The 23,515-nt window shown below is 40.1% G+C and overlaps 1 protein-coding gene across 4 annotated transcripts in view; it reads right to left on the bottom strand.

The window, feature by feature from the left end:
- The window catches only part of MGC80699 (protein), a 50,438-nt gene extending 29,474 nt beyond the window's left edge, over nt 1–20,964 (bottom strand). For 2 of the 4 annotated variants that reach the window (XR_005963731.1, XR_005963730.1), the window contains exons 1-2: nt 20,831–20,963; nt 20,492–20,553 (exon numbers count right to left, since the gene is read on the bottom strand). Coding sequence is in view for 2 of the 4 variants with exons in the window: in XM_041574214.1 (XP_041430148.1) it covers nt 20,492–20,553; nt 20,831–20,855 (87 nt within the window). In the remaining 2 variants the exon portion in view is untranslated. 4 annotated transcript variants of the gene reach the window in all.
- Between the last annotated feature and the right edge of the window lie 2,551 nt (nt 20,965–23,515).

The following is a 23,515-nucleotide window of genomic DNA, read 5'->3' as shown; positions in this document are numbered from 1 at the left end:
ACCACACCTTTAATATCTGCCAGCCAGAAATCAGTTGGATAGGCCCTTTTGGGGGGCACCACAGCATCTGCTTCTATGACAGACTTCAACTTGTTTTCTGCTTGATGGTTTCTGATGACCCCTTAGCTTCTCAACCCTACTGAGCATGTGCAGTGCCACTGACACCCAAAGGATGGCCTAACAAGTTTCCAGGTGGGGAATTCTTTATGGGCAACTTTTAAGGCCAGGGAGTCCTGCACCCGGACGGGTATCCATGGAATACCTGCAAGGTGGTCAGGTTTTGGGCAGAAAGTTCTGATTACCTGATTGTGTGGGTAGTCTGCAAGTAACCTGTCTGGGTACCTGGATAAGTTGCAGGATTGGTCCTCCTCCGAGGTTATGGCAAAATTTCTCTCCCTACCCATTGGAATAGACTCCGGAGTGACGTGGGTCCCGGGTCGGGAGGTAAGTTTATTATTTGCAGACCAAGTCAAGTAGCGGGTCTAGGTAGGGGGGCATACTGGGTGGTGGGTGTGGATCGGGTTGCAGGGCAGCAGGTCTGGGTCAGGCACGGGTCTGCCAAACCGGACCCACGATGGACTCTACTTGGATCATTGATGTTATAGGGCTGCTTAACCTCTGGGCTGGTGTGATAACTTCAGCCTATAAAATACAGCATTTCTAGCCATATCATTTTTAAGCCTTTAAGTTTTCCTTTAACATTCGTGTGTATGCCATCCTTGAACTTAGTGCTATTATCCCATAATATCCCACTTTTGATGGTTCACATTTAGGATTTTATAGCTGCCAAATTAGTGCTAAAGTGCGCTGACCGTTATAATATCCATTCCTAATAGTACCCAATGTACTGTGGTTTTGTTTCTGCTTCCTTTGCTGCTGTTCTTATATTGGGAAAAGTTTTATCACTGTGAAAATGTACCTACATATTATCTCAACTGTTCCAATATCATAATAACACACATTTTTCCGGCAATGGCTAAAAGCACCGCTTCGCTAGAAAAAAGTAACGTTTCTCCTTAAAAAGTATGGACAATAGAATCCTGAACCCTGTAAAGTCTCCTCTCTGCAGCAGAAAAATCCATGTAAGATTTATACCGATATCCTATTAGGTTTGCACCAGCCTTCCTTTCACCTGGCGTACCTGCCACATGATAAAAAAGCCCATAAAATGCCACAAAAGGAAATAGTTCTTCTCCTCAGGATGGAATCCAAGGAAATTTTAAAAATAATAGACAAATGTGGCAGGCTGGGGTAATGGCAGCACTTGTGTTATTTATAGAATTTAGTCAATTTTGCCTTATAAGTGGAAGATTACAATAGGTCTGGGGCTTTTTTCTCTGCATCAGTTCATAACAAGAGAGAGGAGATAACCAATGAGAGGTAAGGCTTATAGGCTGTCTGGCTAATGCTTCTTTAGGTAGTAATCTCTGCAGTTTAAAACACGTAGAGCTGGGGTGGGTGCAAACACCCCTAGCAACAATAAAGATGAGGATCACACTATAGTTTAATGGAATGGTTCACTTTAAGTTAACTTTTGGGATGCTATATAATGGCCTAATCTAAGCAACTTTTTAATTGGTCTTCATTATTTATATATTACTTTTTTTTTCTTCTGACTCTTTCCAGATTTCAAATAGGGGTCACTGACCCCCATCTGAACAACTAATGCTCTGTGAGGCTACAAATTATTGGAATTTTGTATTACTCAACTTTCTCTTCAGCTCCTCTCCTATTCATATTTCAGTGTCTTATTCAAATCAATGCATGGTTACTAGGGTGATTTGGACCCTAGCAATCAGATGGCTGAAACTGCAAACTGGAGAGCTGCTGAATAAAAAGCTAAATAACTCAAAAACCACAAATAATAAAAAATGAAAACCAATTGCAAATTGTCTCAGAATAGCACTCTTTGCATAATACTAGCAGCTACCTGAAAAGTGAACAACCCCTTTAAAGGGGAACTTCAACCAACAAGCTGTTTTCTGCCCAGTAAAAGGAAATTGAATTCTAAGCAGCTTCATGATAACCATTCATTCCTCGTTCTGATGGCTTTATAGTTACATTTACATGCAATTGCTACCGACCTTGGTGTTCTCTGGTTCTGACAATGTTGCATTGAAGTCTGCTTCAGACTGGCTTCTACTACATTGTTGCAAATAATTTAGAAATAAACCAGTGAAAAAATGTGTAATGACTGTATAATGAAAAGTTGCTTAAACTTGTTTCCTTTCGTTAGGCAAAAGTAACCAGCATCCCTGAAAAAGAGACAGTGGGAGATCTGAAGCCTCATTTACAACCGGGTCCAGGGAGTAGAGTGACATTTTTGATGAGGAGAACAGTGGAGAACTTTCTTATATACTATACATATGAATTTATTGTGGTTTATTTCATTATTTCATTATTCTCATGCACCTATTGATGCTATTTATTAAAGGTACTTGGGACTCATTGCACTTACACATAGTGCCAAGCTGCCATCTGTAATCATGGGGCCTCATATTACTCAGTTACCAGGGCTCTCCCTCTCCAAGGGGCCCAAAAACGGAACTAGAGGGGGACGGGCCCTGACGCAGGACACGCAGCCGGGCCCCCCTCCGTACACCCGGAACTGGCCGGGAAACATGCGGCGGGCGGACTGCCGGGGAGCCCTGAGGGGGTGCTGGCCCTGGCCCGCTCGCACCCCCTGCTCCCCCGGTAGTTCCGCCCCTGAAGGGGCCCCAATTATTTGCACGCTGCTCATCTGGTAACAATTAAAATGCCCCTAGCATGCACATTACTGCCCCTGACCTACCCTGGCCACTCCCCAATTAGGCTCATACCACACCCCTGAACCACCCAGACCCCGCCTACTCCCCATACAAAGCAAGTCCCTTTTTCAATCCAGGAATCACACTTTTTCATCTCCCACTCTTTCCTTTCCATCTGATAATGGTCCTGACGATTGTTCACCTTTGAATGAACTTTTAGTATGATGTAGAGAGTGGTATTCTAAAACAATTTGCTATTGGTTTTAATTTTCTATTATTTGTGTGGCCCCCTGGTTCTCTGCTTCTTTGCCTCCTGCTGGTATTTCAAAAATGCAGCCTTAGGGGAGCTGTCTGTCTCTCAGTCAACTCTGCATCTCTCCAATAGAGAAGGGTTTTCATTCCATCAAGTAACATACAACCCCAGCATCCTTCTTAACCAATAGCAGTTAGAGAATGGTGGGAGGTATAGTTCAGCAGTAGAGCTCCTGACTGCAGTGTGAAAGTGGCATAAAAATGGCTTCTTGTCAGAGAAAAGGACTACAGCAAATATAGCCAGCGGTGTTCCTAATATCGTCAATAATGTATAAGGCTGTTCACTCCCCATAGCTTATTTAGAAAAATACAGCACATACAGTGCAGATCTACAGAGGTATGTCAATGTTTAAACAAACTGAGGGAGCACAAGGCCATATTGTACTAGGGAATTAATGTCTATTTAATTCAGAGGGCATATGGAAGCCATTCCAAATTTGTTTAAATGAACATGCTTGCAAAATACAGAGCACACTGTAAGATTCACAGATAACGTTGTAGTGTATGTGTGTGTGTATATATATATATATATATATATATATATATATATATATATATATATATATACTCTGAATTTAAAGTCTTGGTTCCATAAACACTAATTCTATACACACACACACACACACACTACGGTATTATTATTAATTGTATTTACAACAAGAAAGAGCAGGACGTATATGGTGCTTGGACAATCTCGTCCCCTAGTATATGATTCAGAGTATCTGCTTTCATTCCCAGGCTTGCAGATCATCTTTATATGCAGAAATTTGTTATTTCTGCTGTGGGGTATTATACATGGAATTGACCTTCCTTTTATCCTGCCGTGTGTTCTGGGGTATTATACATGGAATTGGCCCTGTATTTATCCTGCCATTGGTTCTGGTGTATTATACATCGAATTGGTCCTGTATTTATCCTGCTCTGTGTTCTTGAGTTGTAATCATGGAATTTGCCATGAGATACTATAACGTTATCTGCATAGAAAATCTCTTTCGTAAGTCTCACCAAACACAGACATGACCTTCCGCCCATGGTTCTGCATGGTTTTGTATACATTTGCTAGGCCTGAAACAGACTCTTTCTCTTATTTACCATTGCTTTGTAGTGGTCCCTACACAAAAATCCTTCTTAATTTCTCCACAAAGCTTGCTCTCAAGTACAAGTTGCCATATACTCCTTTCTGTACAGAAATCTGCTTGATATTCAACAAAGTAGCTCAGCAATAACAAGTTCTCCTCCAGGCCTCCAGGTTAATGAGCTTGCTTCTCCTGCATTGTTTTAGGAGTCAGAACCAGCAGTGCAGAGGGTATAAACAGCCAGACAGATGCTGCTTTTAATGGCAATAACATTTACAAATATCAGTGAAACCAGTGAAAATGCTAGCATAGAAGTTCATTGTTTATTCTAACACTGGCATCCTAATAAATCATCCCTAATCTTAAGGGCAGTGACTCATGGATGGAATCATATGCGTTGTTGCACCGCAGGAGCCCGATCCAGCATGTACAGCCTTTTAATGTTTTAATTCACTCAACGCAAGGGCCAAATTAAGATTATAAATGTGGGTTGTTGACTTACATTGCAGCACAGTTTGACTCCTCGCCGGCCTGAGCTCGTTAGTGGAATGGTATAATTATTATTGTAATCGCCTGTGATTAACGTTGTGGCGTTATGCTAATCGGGCCAAAGTGAAATACAGCAATGCTTGTGTTTTTTTTAACTTTTTGTTTTCTGTGTTACATTGACGGTCAAATATACTGTAAAACTCTTATTACTGTCCCTACAGAGCACATATGGATGGCCTAGGAACAATAATGAGTTTCCAGCTGAACCTAAGATTTTAAATGGGCACAAGAGGACTCCAGAGAAGAGCAACTCCTCCATGGTTGTGGGGTTTGTTCTCTGTTAATTACCATAAGGCAGCATATATTTCATGTTGCCAGGGACAGAACCATCCATGGACCCAGGTTTAAAATTTGCAACCGAGAGTTGAGTTGAGAGTTGGAGAGCAATACAAGCACTAAAAATGTTCCTGGAGGTACCAAATAAGTGCTGTGACTGACCATTTAGTAGCCTCCATGAAGACTGGCAGTCTACAGAGGCCTCTGTTTTGCAGTACACCTGGTTTTTATGCAACCAAAAGTTGCCTCCAAGCCTGAAATTCAAAAATAAACACCTGCTTTGAGGCCATGGGGAGCATTGAAGGGGTCGGAAAGCAACATGTTGCCTATGAGTCACTGGTTGAGGACCACTGTGCTAACCACTGCCAGACCCCGGTAACGTCACACTCCCTGCCCCCCCAGGTAGTTCCACCACTGCATGTGACTGATGTAATGCGATGTACAGCAGCCACGTGTATGACGTTAAAGCAATAGGCAAAAGTGTGTCTAGGGTTAACCCTAGAATATTTGATGCTAACTCATATATTTCCATTGGAAATTAAATTTTTCTGATTAAATGGAGGCATTCATGTCTTGGGGAGATAGTCTGTAATACAGTACAATTCCTATAAACCTTGCTGTGAGAGAATTCCAGGTGCTTAATTCAGATGCCAGTTGAAACGACAGATCTTGTGACATAAACATTAACCAAGCAGATAAAGTGTCCCAGCCAAGGTTACACAGAGCTTTCATGGGAACCGAAAGCAGGTCATTCCTTCTTAAGCTCCCAGCATTTCCTTATAATAAAGCACTTCGGGTGAAGTAAAGTGGCAACAAATAAGAAAGAGCAGAAAAGAAACCTACCAAAGATGTAATTTTGTCCAGTGATATAAAATCTCCTTGTAAGCAATTTTTCTTTTTTTTTCTCTTTTTTTTATGGAACAATTCAGAAATAACTCGAATTCCAATCATATTCCCTTCGTTTTGACGGAGATATTCTTGATCCGAGTCACAGAAGGAAATGAGTTGGGCTGGAAACGTGAGCCCTTTCTTTATCCTCGACATATTGAAAAACTTCAGCAATTATATAACAATGTTGAATTCTTACTGGAAGATACAGTAGAGAGTTTTGAGGTAGAGCTTGGGTACTTTTTTAGCAAGTAGGAAAATGCAAAGATACAGGGGATTGATGCAGTTGGTAGTGATGCATGTGTTTGCCATTTTCAGACCTGACTCTGTACCCAATTATAACGCAGCCTGCAGCCTTGTGCTTATGGTCAAAAACTCCTCAAATAATTCCCGCTTAACTTTTATTTTATGCAGAGGATAATATCACTTCTGTATTATAAGGAATAACTACTCCCTACTGTAAATGATAAGGATATTAGAAGTCACTGAGGGGTTCTGTGACCATATAAAGGCACAAGGCTGCTGTCTGAGTTATACAGGGTACAGTATCACTCATGTATAAGGGATATTGTACCCCCTACTGTAAATTATAAGGATATTAGAAGTCACTTAAGAGTTCTGTGACCATATAAAGGCATAAGGCTGCAAGCTGAGTTACACAGGGTACTCTGAGTATCACTCATGTATTATAAGAGATAATGTACCCCCTACTGTAAATGATAAGGATATTAGAAGTTGCTGAGGGGTTCTGTGATCATATAAAGGCACAAGGCTGCAGCCTGAGTTATACAGGGAACTCTGAGTATCACTCATGTATTATAAAGGATAATGTAAATCCCTGCTGAAAACTATAGGAATATTTGCAGTCACTGATGGGTCCTCTAACCATATACGTAAAGGCTGCAGGCTGAGTTATACAGGGAACTCTAAGTATCACTCGTATTATAAGGGATAATGTGCCCCTACTGTAAATGATAAGGATATTAGAAGTCACTGAGGGGGTACTGTGACCATATAAAGGCACAAAGCTGCAGGCTGAGTTACATAGGGATCTCTCAGTATTATTCATGTATTATAAGGGATAATGTAAATCCCTGCTGAAAATTATAGGAATATTTGCAGTCACTGAGGGGTCCTCTAACCATATAAAGACACAAGACCAGTGGCATAATAACAGAGGAAATAGACATGGGCATGAGCAACACAAGCAAAATTGGGCTTCCGCAACATTTTCATCTGTGGGTTGGGTGCCTGAAAAAGAAATAGTTTGTGTCCCAGGCTCTCAAAGTTACAACCTGCACAACAAGGCAGTCTGAATTGTTTTGAGCAGGTAATGGATTGCCAGCAAGACTTCTATTTCTTTTAATATGGGTGTTTCAATGAGTTACACAAATTACATTACTAAGCACTGTTTATAAAGATATTTCTCATGAGTTTTGTGTGTTGTACACACTGTGTGTGTGTGTGTGTTCCCACCAACCCTCAGATATATGTGTGTATGTATAATATTGTAGGCAAATGAGCAACCAAAGAGAAATCAGTGACAGGTGTCCTAACTCAACCCATTTATCTCATTTACGTTAATTGAGCATATTACAAAGTAAGGTCGCGACACCCAACAGGAGGGATTAGCAGATCAACCTTCTGTGCTTTAGTAAAGATGAGAAAAGTGAAGAAACAAATAGGCTATGGAGACGCTTATTAACCCTTAACTGCACAAAAGCCACGTGTCCAAGTATTCAAATGCCAGCGGATTACCCTAAATTTAGGTTTGAAACCATAGTCTTGATTATGGACTATAGTGTGACATAGCTAAATCATGAATTAATATTAGGGAAGTCAAATAAACATAAAAATAGGCAATATGGTTACAATGATGATTAGCCTGAAAATATACCTAAAGGGGGACACAACCCAAATTACCCTTTGTAATTCTAAGCAGCTTTCCACTATACTTTCATTGCCCGGTTCTAATGGATTTATAAATTTGCTAATGTACAGTAACTGCACCCAAAAGGAATGTTTGTTTATCTGTTCACTTGTTTTTACTCTTAAAACAATGTAGGGATTGTCCGAATCCCAAATCTGAGAGACGTGCAATCACAGCCTTAAAGATCCATTGTCTGTGGCTGATCACACTCAACCTCTTCATCTCCCATGGTCATTCTATTCTGTTATAATCCCTCTAGAAGACAGCAGAATGTGGCATAGCATTCCAGGGTGAGGCGATTTCCCTGGGGCCTGAGTTAGCAAAATGGAGCAGTCAACGTTCCTCTCTATCTAACAAATCCTTTGGTTTGCTGATTATCCAGTATACGTATTCCCTAGTACGAAGCATCAGTTGGAAACACAGCAGTGATCACTTTGGAAAGGTAATTGCCTGTTCCTCAAGTGGACCTGGAATTATCATTATAGGCAATGGAAAGGCAAATCTGAGTGTTTTGTTGACCACCCACTAACCTGGAAATCATTTGGGCAGCATAATTCTGACAGTGACTCCATATTCCCTTGTCCGTTTGTAGGACAGGCTATTTAGAACTCCCAAAGAATTTTACCTTAAGGGGTAAAGAAGGTTTGGGGTATAATCGCTAGTCTGGTTATCGATCCTTCCTATTGTGTATTTTGTTAAGGGATGATGATGTACTTGACAAGGGTGCTGTAGTGACACAACCACTGAAGCGCACAAGAGCAGATTCATTGTGAAAACAATCACACCCACATATTTTTATAGATACTTTATCATGTTATAGGTATAGTATACACTTTGAAAGTGGGAATTAGAGTCCATTTATTTTCTTGAAAGCAGACTTTAAAATATATGTGCCCAAAACATTCCTCTTCAGTGTGTTTGTATTGATACATTTGGGGAGCTGCCATATTGCTAACCTTACTCAATGCCACATTTGACAAATGAACACTAGTCTCTCATCTCCTAAAGAATTTTCTTATCTTATCCTTGTTCCCTAAGAGGCTGCCAAAATAATTAGAACAGGCATAAATACAGAAATGCCATCCTTAATACAACAAAATACATCTCTTAGAAATCATTTGAGACTCATATACATTCATTTGTCTTAAAAATGCCTCATCTACATCAAAATTACAACCTTTAGGCCCTGGATATTTTTTGAAAAGAATACCAATCCCACCTGCAGGACATTCAGCAGTAGTGTAAAGTAAGGTATCCCAAATTCAGAACTAACTCCAAGGACCCGGTCATGGCTCACTCTTCTGCCCATAGCAGCTGCCTTTGGCTTCGGAAGGAACCCTCTGCTACTCAGATGTTGCCAGGACTTTAATGTGGAAAGAGGAGAGTGGGACATGAACAGGCAGGGTCAATACCAGACTGAAAACGCAGTACCAAAACAGATAACAGAAGAGTATTCGTGTATTCATGGCGGGAGGACCGTGGCCAGCAGCGCGAGGACCGTTACCAGCCCAGAGTGGAACGCGGCCGAACAGAATACCGTGCAGCAGAGGGAAACTATCGGCAGCGCTCCAGGGGGAATTATTGGATGGGACCGCCAGCTCCCCAGAGGTATCATCGGCAGAGCTATCGTCCGCCATTGGAGGCTGCACAAACAGAGATGCACGCTTCCAGCAGCAGCGATGATTACAGCTCCTCTCCAGCCAGCCAGCCTTTTTTAGAAGTGGATACCAGAGAGCAACGCTACCCACCAAAACGCCAATACAGAAACCCACGAGCACCAATACCAAGGGAGCGATACCCGCAACGAACCCATCAGAAAGTGAGGTATTAGATTTATGTATTAATATATCCTCACATACTTTGACTGCTGTGGAAATCTCATTGCTTAACAAAGGACTGGGTTATATACTGTATTATGAAAACAATGTATATGATTGTGAAATCGATTTTTTGAAATTTGTTAGGAGATTGAAATTGAAAATGCATTTTGTAGATTATCCAAATACTGACTCCGCCAAATCTTCTGATCCCAGACAATTAAAAAAATCCAGTACGTTTAATCCTCTAATTGATAATGCAGCCATTTCTACTTTTGAGAATGTAATACGCAAGGAGGTCCAAAAAATATGGGATATAAGGGGTAATCCGAGGTTCTTACACAATCTCTCAATAAGGGAAAAGGAGGCTCTACATGCCTTAACTAATAACTCAGCAATTATAATTAGACCAGCTGATAAAGGGGGCGCCATAGTGATAATGAACACTTCCCAGTATATGGAAGAAGCCAATAGACAACTGTCCATATCTGAAAACTATGAATTAATTTCTAATGACCCCGTTTGGGCAATCAAACGGGAGGTGGATGGTTTGGTTACAGAAGCATGGGAACAAGGTGTGATTAATACATCCACCAAGGATTTCCTCATTACAGATCATCCCCGTACACCTATTTTACATCTATTACCCAAAATCCATAAATCCCTGGTTAATCCACCAGGGCGTCCCATTATCTCAGGGATTGGATCGGTACTGGAACCTTTGTGTAAATTAGTAGACCAATATCTTCAACCCATTGTACATGGCATACCTACATGCTTATTGGATACTACTGATTTACTTAGACAAATCCAGGATCTATCTCTCCCAAATACCAATCTATGCCTTTGTAGTATAGACATACAGAGTCTTTACACTGCTATTCCCCAGAATGAAGGCCTCCAGTATATAGAGGAATCGCTCCTAGAAACAAACATTGAACATCACCTCATCTACTTTTTATTGGATTGCCTGACCTTAGTATTACATAAGAACTACTTTAGGTTTGACGAGAAATTCTACTGGCAACGCCAGGGTACGTCGATGGGGGCATCAGTGGCCCCGTCCTTTGCAAATATTTTTGTCCATCATCTGGAACAAAACATTTTTTTGAATGGCCCGTACAGTAAATATATTTTTAAATATTGGCGTTACGTGGACGACATTTTGATATTTTGGCAAGGCACGAACAAGCTTTTACAGAAATGTTGACTACGGCTAATTCGTGCCATCCAACTATAAAATTCACTGGTGACTGGTCTAATACATCTTTGAATTTTCTAGATGTTAGACTTAGTGTCTGTGATAATAAAATTTACACTGAAATGTATTCAAAACCTACAGACCGCAATACACTATTACTCCATTCCAGCTATCATAATCCACACACATTGGGTGCCATACCTAAAAGCCAGTACATACGTGCACGACGCATAGCAACTACTGATTCACAGTACAAACAGGCTGCAGATACCCTCACTCACAAATTATCTGAACGAGGGTATCCTACAGTAAAATTAAAATCGATACAAAAAGTAAAATCAATCGACAGGATCTCTTGAAAGTGTCCGCTTCTAAACAGCAGAACACAGATAGAATTCCTTTTGTGTCAAAATTTGGCAGACAAAGTAAAAAGATTGAACAAATCATTAAGAACTATTGGCCTATTTTGCAACAGGATGCTAAGTACGGGTCTGTTTTTAAACAAAATCCCATTTTCAGCTACATCAGAGGTCGTAATCTCAGAGACTCTCTATGTCCCTCTGATATTTTTCAACATAAAAGGCAAGCACCATTTTGGGGACCACCAAAACGAGGTACATTTGCATGTTTAAATTGCATATGCTGCTCGTCTATTATTAAAGGTGAATCAGTTAGTCATCCCACTAAAGGTAATACTATAAATCTTAGAGATTTTTCAACCTGCGAGACTAAGAATGTAATTTACATGCTAAAATGCCCCTGTGGTTTAGCCTATATAGGACAAACAAGCAGAGCAGTAAAAGAACGAATAAAAGAACACAGGGGTAACATTAGAAATTTTAAACCAGGTACTCAATCAGACACCCCAGTATCTAGGCACTTTGCTTCCCACGGCCATAATCAAATGCAACTAAGGTGGCTTGTATTGGAAAATGTTAAGCTACCAAAAAGAGGGGGCAATATTCAGAAATTGCTCCTTCAACATGAAGCCCGATGGATTAAAAAATTTAACACACTGTTACCCATGGGCCTTAATGATCATTGGAGCCTAATCCCCTTCCTATAATCCTTTTCATGATATATTTCTTTCTTATTTTTACAGATTTTGAAAATCTAATTATTCGCTTCTAAGGGTAAGAATGTACCTTTTTCTGTAATGTATAATTTAGCAGGGACAGCTTAGTATATACAAGTTTGTTGTGCAACATGCGCCCTAAGCAGAAGTAGGCCTATTTGAGGCAGTGCTTCCGCTTTGTAGCAAGTTTTCTAATGTTTTTACCTTGTCTAGTTATATATGTTGCCCGAAACATGTTGTGTGAAAAATAAATTTGCACACCAGCAGTAACTCTGCTTCAGCGTCCTGTCTGTTCTCAACTTCTGTGAAACTAGATAACAGAAGAGTAGTCAAGGTCACAAGCTTAGGTCAAACCAAACAGTAGTGTGGTACTAAATCAGGATCCAGAGAATAGTTAATATACAGGCAGAGGTCGGTATAGGCGGCAGGATGGCAAGAAAAGGAAAGGGTCAGGAACAAGAACAAACAAGAGAATCACACCCAGGAACTATAGGAACAGAGCATTTGTGCCTTTAAATATTTGAATTTCGCGCCAACTGTGATGAAGAATCGTGGCACTCCGAAGAAAGCTTTCTGCCAATTCAGGAGCAGAGCGAGCCCCACTAGACCATATTTCCTACTGATCTACATTTTCAATGATCCTTACTACCTCCTACTCCTTTTTCCTCTAAGATTTGCCTAATGCAGTGATTGCCAACTAGTGCCTTGTGAGCAACATAATGCTCACGCTCCTCTTGGATGTTGCCCTTAGTGGTCTCAAAGCAGGTGCTTATTTTGTTATTCCGGTTTTGGAGGCATAGTCTGGTTGCGTAAAAACCAGGTGTACTAGATGTAGAGCCTCCTGTAAGCTGCAATAGGCACTATCAAATAGCAAATCACAGCACTTAACTGGCACCCCCAGGGACATGTTTGTTTTTAATATTTGAATATGGCTCATGGGAAAAAAGGTTGGGGATCCATGGCTCTTTCCCTACACCTTTTCTTCCCCACCTAAAAACATACTGTTACAGAAACCTACATTTCTTCATCATTCTCTCAAACCACTTGCATAGAACCTGAAGGACTTGCAAAAGTTCCACTTCATGTTTGGAGAATTTTTCACACTTCAAGGCAGTGGCAATGTGCATGTTCTTACTTATTGTATACATACAGCTTGTTACGCTGTTTGTAATTATGCCTCAAGCCTTCACCCAACGCTCATTTTTTAACTTCACAACTGCTTGCAATTTGTAATTGAACCAAGCCTGTAACATAATTTGGGCTGACCCTAATAAAAACTCAAATCATTTTCTTTCACTATTAAAAATGAATAAAAGTGCTTGGGAATATGATCTTTCATATTTAGTTGAACCTGAGTTTTCTAACAACAAACCGAGAAACCTTCTTCATTATATCATTTTGCTAGGAGAATCAAACCAACACACTGCCTTTTGAGCTTAATGCTTAACCTCCACAGATACCGGTAATGTCTTGGTTAGCCCTTCCTGTGTGGACAAACTGAATCACAATCCTAATTTGCATATGTAAATTAGGTGTGGGAAGGGAAATCACGTGACTTTTTGTCTCAAAACAAGGAAGTAAAACATTCTCTTTCCACTTTTTTCTTTTCCTGCCTCTAATTTGCATATGCAAATTAGGATTCGGATTCCGTTCGGAATTCTGCCGAATCTTTCACGAAGGATTCGGGGATTAGGCCGAATCCTAAATAGTGGATTCGTTGCATCCGTAGTGATAATTGCAAAAAACTGCCCCTGGGTTAAAGCCTAATGATTGTTTATTAATGTTCCTTGACACATGCCTCATTGTCATTAGTCCTTTTCTCCTTTTGCTCCCCCTGTTTACACATTGGCCCCCATATTTACTCCTCTTCTTGTAACAAACCACATCCACTGTCTCCCCTCCTTAATCCAAGGAGCAAGCTCTCTCAGCAAGCTCTCTCCTGGAACTGTCTCCACAAGCTCAGCCCTTGGCACCTTACCAAGAATCACCAGCACTTCTTTACCATGGGGCCACCAGTTTTCTTTAGGTTACCAGTTGTTTCTGTGCATTTATATTATTTTGGCCAAAGTGCATAACCTTGCATTTATCAACATTGAACCTCATTTTCCAGTTTGCTGCCCAGTTTTCTAATTTATTGAAATCATTCTGCAAAGTGGCTGCATCCTGCATGGAACCAATAGTTCTGCACAATTAAATATCATCAGCAAAAATAGAAACTGGACTTTCAATGCCCACCTCCAGATCATTAATAAACACATTGAAAAGCAAAGGACCAGGTACAGAGCCCTGCGGTACTCCACTAACAACACTGGTCCAATTAGAAAATGTTCCATTTACCACCACTCTTTTAGCTAGTTCTCTATAGAGGTACAAATACTATGTTCCAGGCCAACATTCCTTAATTTAACCACTAACGTTCAGTGTTTCACTGTATCAAATGCTTTAGCAAAGTCTAAGTAGATCACATCCACTGCCATCACAGAATCGATGTCCCTGCTCACTTTTTCGTAAAAAGAAATTAAGTTAGTCTGGCAAGATCTATTATGCATAAAACCATGCTGGCACATACCTATAGTATAATGATTTGATATGAAGTCCAGTATATTATCCTTTAATCACCCTTCAAAAAGCTTTCCTACCACTGATGTCAGACTATAGTTTTGAGGCTGAGAGTGGGATCCCTTTTTGAATAGAGGCACCCCATTAGCAATTTGCCAGTCTCTAGGCACCATGACAGACCTCAATGAATCCTGAAAAATTAAGTAAAGAGGTTTGGCATATTGTTTTGGTGGCAGCAAGCTTGCTGTTATCTTGCAGGCTATGACCGGCGCCTTCAGTAAAGGAATAAATATGGCAGCTCCTCTTATATTCATAAATGGAGATGGAAAAGAATCATTTGGTTCTGGCAAACATATAATACACAAATGATTATATACAAGATGGTATATGGTATAATGACTCCTGCTGCTTTTATATCTTCTCATTGGCATTAAGACATGCAAACTGATATATCCCAGTATAAAAGGAGCATATAGGAAGAATGAGGGTATGGTCCCAAACCACTGAGTTGCTGTCTTAGGGAACATCTCTTTTAATTCTATGTAATATGACTCAATGGGGCTCATTTTTTCCCACAATCCCAGTGTCACGCCTATTCAGGGTAGATCTGACTGGATTGCTCAGATATACTCAATTGAGCACTGTGCTTATGTAACAGGAGATGGATCAGACGGCAAGCATTCTGACCGTATTAAAGGGACCTGGGAAAAATAAAGCAGCTTCTCAAATAGAGACTGTGACAATCGGCAGTTACTGCAGTGAATAGGATTAAAGGCATTGTCTCCTTATTTGTAGTTTTGTAACAGACAGGAACAGACACATATACAAAACTACCATGCACTCTGAGAAAATCAAACAAATATAATGTTTTTCATGCTACAGAAGTTTATATACTGAAAGACTACACTGGAAACTATCACAGCTGGCTTAGTGTAGGGATGAAAGGGGCCCAAATATTAGAAAACCTGTGAGGAAAGAACATGGATAGAAGTACAAAGACCAGGGAAGGAAACATAGATTTCTCTTTGCAGAGACTATCAATAGAATACTTTGTAATTATATATGAATAGATATACATTTATCGCTTTTTGGTAAGACTAAGACCCCCCTAAATCTTCATTATTCTCTGACTTTGACAAAGAAATAAGCACTGTTTATGACTGCAAGGTGCTACAATAGATACACAAATGAAGATTCTCATTCATCCAGGTCATGGTATATCTGTAGAAATATCAAAAATCTACTGGACTTGCTGTGTTTATTCCTTGAAGACGTTTTACCAGTCATCCAACTGGCTTTCTCAATTCCAAATAACTTGTAAATAGGATCTTTTTTCAGGAATATATCCTCTGAAATGTTGCTCCAATCAGCATTATCTGTCTATCATAATCCACAAGGATGTCATGAAGTTAGGTGTTGATTGTATTAGCAAAATTGGAGCTTTGAGGTGTTCTTAAACCTTCCAGGAAGAGGTGCCGAAACAGCATTGTATGTGGCAGACAATAGATGTCGCACCCACCGCTTATTCAAACTTGTTTTTTCAGTTTTTACATATATGGCTTCTTTAACACCTTTTTTAAACCAGTCGCTCTCCCTGTCTAGAATCTGGACTTGGCAGTCTTCAAACGTGTGTTCTTTTTCTTTAGATATAAGTACACGGCTTAGTCCTGACCTAAGGAGCTGGCTCTTCTGTGCTGCGCCATACACTGGTGTAACTGCTGGTTGGTTTCTCCCACATACAAATCAGAACACTCCTTACTACACTGCACTGCATACACAATGTTACTCTTCTTGTTACATAGTTAGTTAGTTACATAGTTAAATTGGGTTGAAAAAAGACAAAGTCCATCAAGTTCAACCCCTCCAAATGAAAACCCAGCATCCATACACACACCCCTCCCTACTTTTAATTAAAATTCTATATACCCATACCTATACTAACTATAGAGTTTAGTATCAGAATAGCCTTTGATATTATGTCTGTCCAAAATCATCCAAGCCATTCTTAAAGGCATTAACTGAATCAGCCATCACAACATCACCCGGCAGTGCATTCCACAAGCTCACTGTCCTGACTGTGAAGAACCCCCTACGTTGCTTCAAATGAAAGTTCTTTTCTTCTAGTCTAAAGGGGTGGCCTCTGGTACGGTGATCCACTTTATGGGTAAAAAGGTCCCCTGCCATTTGTCTATAATGTCCTCTAATGTACTTGTAAAGTGTAATCATGTCCCCTCGCAAGCGCCTTTTTTCCAGAGAAAACAACCCCAACCTTGACAGTCTACCCTCATAATTTAAGTCTTCCGTCCCTCTAACCAATTTAGTTGCACGTCTCTGCACTCTCTCCAGCTCATTTATATCCCTCTTAAGGACTGGAGTCCAAAACTGAACTGCATACTCCAGATGAGGCCTTACCAGGGACCTATAAAGAGGCATAATTATGTTTTCATCCCTTGAGTTAATGCCCTTTTTTATGCAAGACAGAACTTTATTTGATTTAGTAGTCACAGAATGACACTGCCCAGAATTAGACAACGTGTTATCTACAAAGACCCCTAGATCCTTCTCATTTAAGGAAACTCCCAACACACTGCCATTTAGTGTATAACTTGCATTTATATTATTTTTGCCAAAGTGCATAACCTTGCATTTATCAACATTGAACCTCATTTTCCAGTTTGCTGCCCAGTTTTCCAGTTTAGACAAATCACTTTGCAAAGTGGCAGCATCCTGCATGGAACCTATAGTTCTGCACAATTTAGTATCATCTGCAAAAATAGAAACAGTACTTTCAATGCCCACCTCCAGGTCATTAATAAACAAGTTGAAAAGCAAGGGACCTAGTACAGAGCCCTGAGGTACTCCACTAACAACACTGGTCCAATTAGAAAATGTTCCATTTACCACCACTCTTTGTAGTCTATCTTTTAGCCAGTTCTCTATCCAGGTACAAATACTATGTTCCAGGCCAACATTCCTTAATTTAACCAGTAACCTTTTGTGTGGCACTGTATCAAATGCTTTAGCAAAGTCTAAGTAAATCACATCCACTGCCATCCCAGAATCGAGGTCTCTACTTACATTCTCGTAAAAAGAAATTAAGTTAGTCTGGCAAGATCTATTACGCATAAAACCATGCTGGCACAAACTCATAGTATTATGATTTGCTATGAAGTCCAGTATCTTATCCTTTATTAACCCTTCGAAAAGCTTTCCTACCACTGACATCAGACTAACTGGCCTATAGTTTTGAGGCTGAGAACGGGAATAGAGGCACCACATTAGCAATTCGCCAGTCTCTCGGCACTATGCCAGATCTCAATGAATCCTGAAAAATTAAGTAAAGAGGTTTGGCAATCACAGAGCTAAGATCGCTAATTACCCTGGGATGAATACCATCTGGCCCTGGACCTTTGTTAATCTTAACATGTTCAAGTCTCTTTTGAATTTCTTCATGTGTGAACCATGCATCATTAGTTTTATTACTAGAATTGGGACTGTTAAGAAGGAAACCTTCACTTACTGGTTCCTCATTTGTGTAGACAGATGAAAAATATGAGTTCAGAATCTGCACTTTTATTTTGTTTTCATCAACCAGCTGACCCCCCTCTGATAGTAAGGGTCCCACCCCTTCCTGCTTCATTTTTTTTACTATTAACATATTTAAAAAATAATTTTGGATTTTTTTTTTACTGCTTGCTGCAATATCCTTTTCTATAGCAATTTTAGCTTGCCTTATAGCTTCTTTGCATGATTTATTGGCCTCCTTGTACCTTATAAATGTTTCGGCTGTGCTTCGGGGTTGGGTCTTTTGGGTCAGAAAACACAAGTTTGAATAGAGGCAGGAGGCACAAAATCTATTGTCTGACACATACAAAGCTCCAATCTTGCTAATAATACAATCAACACCTAACTTCATGACATCCTTGCGGATTATGATAAACAGATTATGCTGATTGGGGCAACATTCCAGAGGATATATTCCCAAAAAAAAGATCCTATTTACAAGTTATTCTCAATTGAGAAAGCCAGTTGGATGACTGGTGAAACGTCTTCAAGGAAAAAACACAGCAAGTCCAGTTGATTTGACTTATTTTACAGAGATACCTAATAAATTGCTATAGCCAAATGCACTGATCTATACTAATTTGCCACTTGTGCCTCCCTTGGCTCATGAGGTGCAAGATGCAGGTCATGCCAGGTTAAGCTTGGACTAGGTAGCTCCCAGGGCTCACTTTGTTGTTCCTATAGGTGCTCACTAATGTGCCACTTGAGTGGGATGCAGTGGAAGGCTGTGTAAGTGTCCAGCCTGCATGCAACCATGTGCCCATTACATACAATTTACTGTGCACCAATCTTTGTACCTTCTGTATCTGGCACAAACATTTGCACTTCTTTGCAATTGATACTAGTGATGTGCAGGCCAACCATTTACTCGTCCAGTGGGTCATGGTTTAGGTGGTGGGCCTAAGCTTTTGCAACGCCACTCCCCCAACTCCATCTAACTATGACTTTCCATTATATTTTATAAACTTGTGCATTCCTCACACTCTCAGGTCATGTCAGACATTAGACTTGGGTTTATATTGTATGTTAGCATGGTGGATTTGGTCCAGGTTGGGAGAAGGTGGAGGTGCCATCCAATGGCCAAAACATCCCTTCAACACTGTCACTACTCCCATCCTCATCACTCACCAGACTAACTTGCTCTATGTGCCATTGTCCATACAACAGAGTTACATCTCCCCAGGATCTCCCAGCTCTGTTGTATGGGCAATTGCAGATGGAAAACTTTTGTGTTCTTTGTTGGCAACCTTATATTAACTCTTGCATTGAAATACTGTATGTATGGTCCTGCATCTAATGGATCTCATTGAATGCTGACATATATCCTGTCCCTTTAATTCCCCAGTGCCCATAAAGTTACAGACTTCACATGGATCTGACCTAAGAAGCCGCACAACAAAAAGAGAAGTTGCCTATCAGGGAATTTCTGAGTAGGAAATGTATATGTTTACCAGTGACCCTGACACACACACACATTGAGAGGGAAAAGGAGAAAAAAAATACAGAAAAACACCATCAAATCCAATGAATAAAAGGAGTTGAGAAACATAATAAAGCACAAAAGTCTATCATTACACTGTCCTGAATAGTGCAGTACCAGGGATTTGGGTAATGTTCGCTACTAAGGGGTTTCCCCTTGATACTTATTTCCTTGATCTGGCTTCAGTCACTTATTTAAAGGAAAACTGGATAAATAAATAATCTTATTGACAATACAAAATGAGGCAGTAATGGGCAATTAGTAGCCCTCCATATGTTTTCAAACTCCAAGTCCTAGCTTTTGGCTACAATCATAGTCATCAATCTTATAGTTACATTGAGCACGACACTCTCCAGTGTCTCTGGATAACCAGCCAGCACTTGTCTTATACAGCATAATATAGCATGGTTTCATAATGTGATCTACATCAAAGTTACAGATACTGTATATAGAAATATTGGGGTAACAGATACCTTGTTGTATACCCTGTTCCAGGGGTACCCAGGGCACATATAAGCCATCACCCCTAATCTCCCCCTAACTGGCCTTCAGGCTGTGCACCCTTAGCTCATAACAAGGTTACAGATATATAGAAACATTGGGGTAACAGTCACCCTTTTATAGTTCCAGGGGTACCCAAGGCAGAAAAAAAACATTAACTCCAAATCTCCCCCTAACTGGCCTTCAGGCTGGGCCACTTAGTTCATAACAAGTTTACATAATTATAGAAACATTGGGGTAAAAGTCACCCTGCTATAGTTCCAGGGGTACCCAGGGCACAAATAAGCATTCACCCCAAATCTCATCCTAATTTGTCTTCAGCCCCCCCACCTCTCATCTTTCCATCACACTAACCGAGAACCCTGCGATCGACATGATCAATATAAGTTTCCCGGCACTTGGAATAAAGCAGTACAAGTTACACAAGTTATCCTTAAACTTTACACGGCCAAACAACCTGTGAAGTGCACCCCTTTCAGACAGACGGCAGAACCCCTGTGTAGCATATCATCTCACCTTGTTCACCTCCTCTAGTCTGTGCTCCTGCTGTGCCTTTTGGATCACGAAAGCTTTGCCACCTACAGTAGAAAACCCAAAAACTAAGTAAAAAGTACAAAGACAAGGTGTTGTTGCAAATCAAATATTTTCCCATGAATAAAACATTGAGTCTTTGTCGTGTTTGTAACGGTTAAAAGGAATCGTGATCAAAGTAGACAGGATGCCAGAACAGGTCCCGAAAGTACCTTAACAGAATTGGATTCTCTACACAAATAATAAGAAACCGTGTTACTCAGAGTTTTGTAGTTGGAGTGGTTAGAGGGGTAACAGTAAAGCTTTGCCAGGCAGCAGATTTACCTTGTTTAATGTTATTAGAAGACATGCTGAGATCGCTGTGTCTGAGGGTGGCTGGGAGAGATTAGCCCCAGAGCTGAGAGAGGCAGGAGCTGCTGTCTCCTTACTGCCGAACAGATGGCTCTGCAACTCTCTACACTCTGGAGTGTCTTAAGCAGCCCAGCCCTGCCGAAAAAGCTCAGCCCTAATTTTATCTTAATCGGTTAAATCATTTTACGCCCTTGGCTATAGTGTTATGCCCCCTGCTGGCACATACGAGATTGCAAGATTCCCTTTCTAACCCCAGCTGCTATGATATGATTTAATACAGGTATGGGATCCGTTATCTGGAAACATGCTATACAGAAACCTCCGAATTACGGAAAAGCTGTCGCAATAGACTCCATTATTATTAAATAATCCAAATTTTAGAAAATGATCTTTTTCTCTGTAATAATAAAACAGTAGCTTGTACTTGATCCAAACTGAGATATAGTTAGTCGTTATTGGAAACAAAACCAGCCTATTGGGTTTATTTATTGTTTACTTGATTTTACTAGTAAAGTTAATGTTTTAAGAGCAAAATTATGGAAAGATCCATTATCAGGTCCTGTGCATTCCGTATAACAGGTCCCATACCTGTATTCTCTTTTTATATAGCGCTGACATATAACGCAGCATATTATACAGAGATTATACATCATTGCAATCAGATTGCAAGCTCCGCTGGGGCAGGGACTAAGGTCCCTCTCATATTCACACACATACTAGAGGTAGTTTTATCAGGAACCGGATAATATGCATGCACTCTGTGTGCTCCCTTCTGATATATATTGAAGAAAGATGGGAGTTAGATGATAAAAACATTAAAGGGACTTTCAGTGTGAAATTAAAAACTGTGTAACTACATAGGCTGTGCAAAAGCCAGAACACTACTTCCTGCTTTTCAGCTCTATAACTCTGAGTTAGTCAGCGACTTGAAGGGGACCACATGGTACATTTCTGTTCAGTGAGTTTGTAATTGATTCTCAGCATTCAGCTCAGATTCAAAAGCAACAGATATGACCCATGTGGCCTCCCTTCAAGTCTCTGATTGGTTACTGCCTGGTAACCAGTCAGTGTAAACCAAGAGAGCTGAAAAGCAGGAAGTAGTGTTCTGGCTGTTATGTTAGACATCCAGTCACTCCAGCCTTTATACATTACATTTTTGCCTAACTAACTATATTAGAAACATTATTTATTCAGCACAGCTTATCTATTTACCCAGTTTTTATTTTTAAACTGAACAATTCCTTTAAGAGTGACTGTATATAATATATAATATGCGATGTTTATTTACCATCAATGTATTGCTTTTTAAATGTTCATGGAAAACACATCATACTGTCCAGAAAATACATCTGTGCTTGTTCATATGATTCATAGATGATATACTGTTTGTCAGAGTAAAACTTTCATGTTATCCATAAACTGCAACGGAATGGTGCCCTCTAGTGACCAGAGTGACACGAGAAATAGTAGAGAGCCATTTATTTTTAATCATGAATTTCTCAGACATGGCAGAAGCTATATGTTACTTGGCAAGAAAAGCTGTTCAGAATATGCATAATCTAATGTTTCTTGAACGAAATTCTAAAGACAGCTAGATTGTCAGCCATAAAGCGGGGCAGGACTGATGCTTCCAATGGGGATCAGATAGGATCTTTGCAGCCACTGGGACAGAATTCTCTGTTATACAGATAGCTAGAATCTAAGCCATAAAGCAGGTCAGGACTGCTGCTTCCAATGGGGATCAGATAGTATCTGTGCAGCCACTGGAACAGAATTCTCTGTATACAAATAGCTAGAATCTCAACCATAAAGCAGGGCAGGACTGCTGCTTACAATGGGGACCAGTATCTGTGCAGCCACTGGGACAGAGTGCTCAGTTATAGAGGTTACTACATTTTCAAAAACAGCTTTCAAACTTCTTCATATACTCTATCTATCTATCTATCTATCTATCTATCTATCTATCTATCTATCTATCTATCTATCTATATCATCCAAGAAGGTAGCCGCACTTGCAGGGCTTATAGTCCACAAAAAATGCTTTATTGCAGGTGAAGAAAAACTGACCTACAATAAAGCATTTTTTGTTCACTATAAGTCCTGCGAGTACGGCTACCTTCTTGGATGATTCATACGATTTGTGGAATTGCACCCAGGCAGAAAAGAAAACTTTTTTGTGAGTGCCGTTATCTCAATCACCATATATATAACAAACAAGGGAAAGTTGTGCTCACCACTAATTTTTAAAACCATTAGGCGGGGGTGCAATGAGGCTGTGACCACAAAATACATATAGACAAATACAAGAGTCCTCTGCACTCAACCCATTATCAATATATTTAAGACAGAGACATTTTGTGCATACTGCTACTGAAAAATGCCTTACCCTTTAAACAAAACAGGGATTGTTTGTCTATATATATATATATATACAGTATATATATTTAAGTTTAAACATGTCTATCTTGTGTCCTTTCTACTTTTGTCTCTCTTGCCCACTCATGTCCGGGGTTGAAGCTTTAGTTTTACTGCTATGCTTTGTATCTAGTTTGTCCCCAGACAATCTCAATGGTACCTACACAACCTTGTATCATTATAACTGTGTCCTGTAGATTTAATAGGCTATAAATCATTGGTATTTTTTCTCTGAAGCAGTCA

The sequence above is a fragment of the Xenopus laevis genome, chromosome 8S (genome assembly GCF_017654675.1).
Source record: "Xenopus laevis strain J_2021 chromosome 8S, Xenopus_laevis_v10.1, whole genome shotgun sequence".
Taxonomy (NCBI): Eukaryota; Metazoa; Chordata; class Amphibia; order Anura; family Pipidae; genus Xenopus; species Xenopus laevis.
This window is presented reverse-complemented; position numbering and strand designations above follow the sequence as displayed.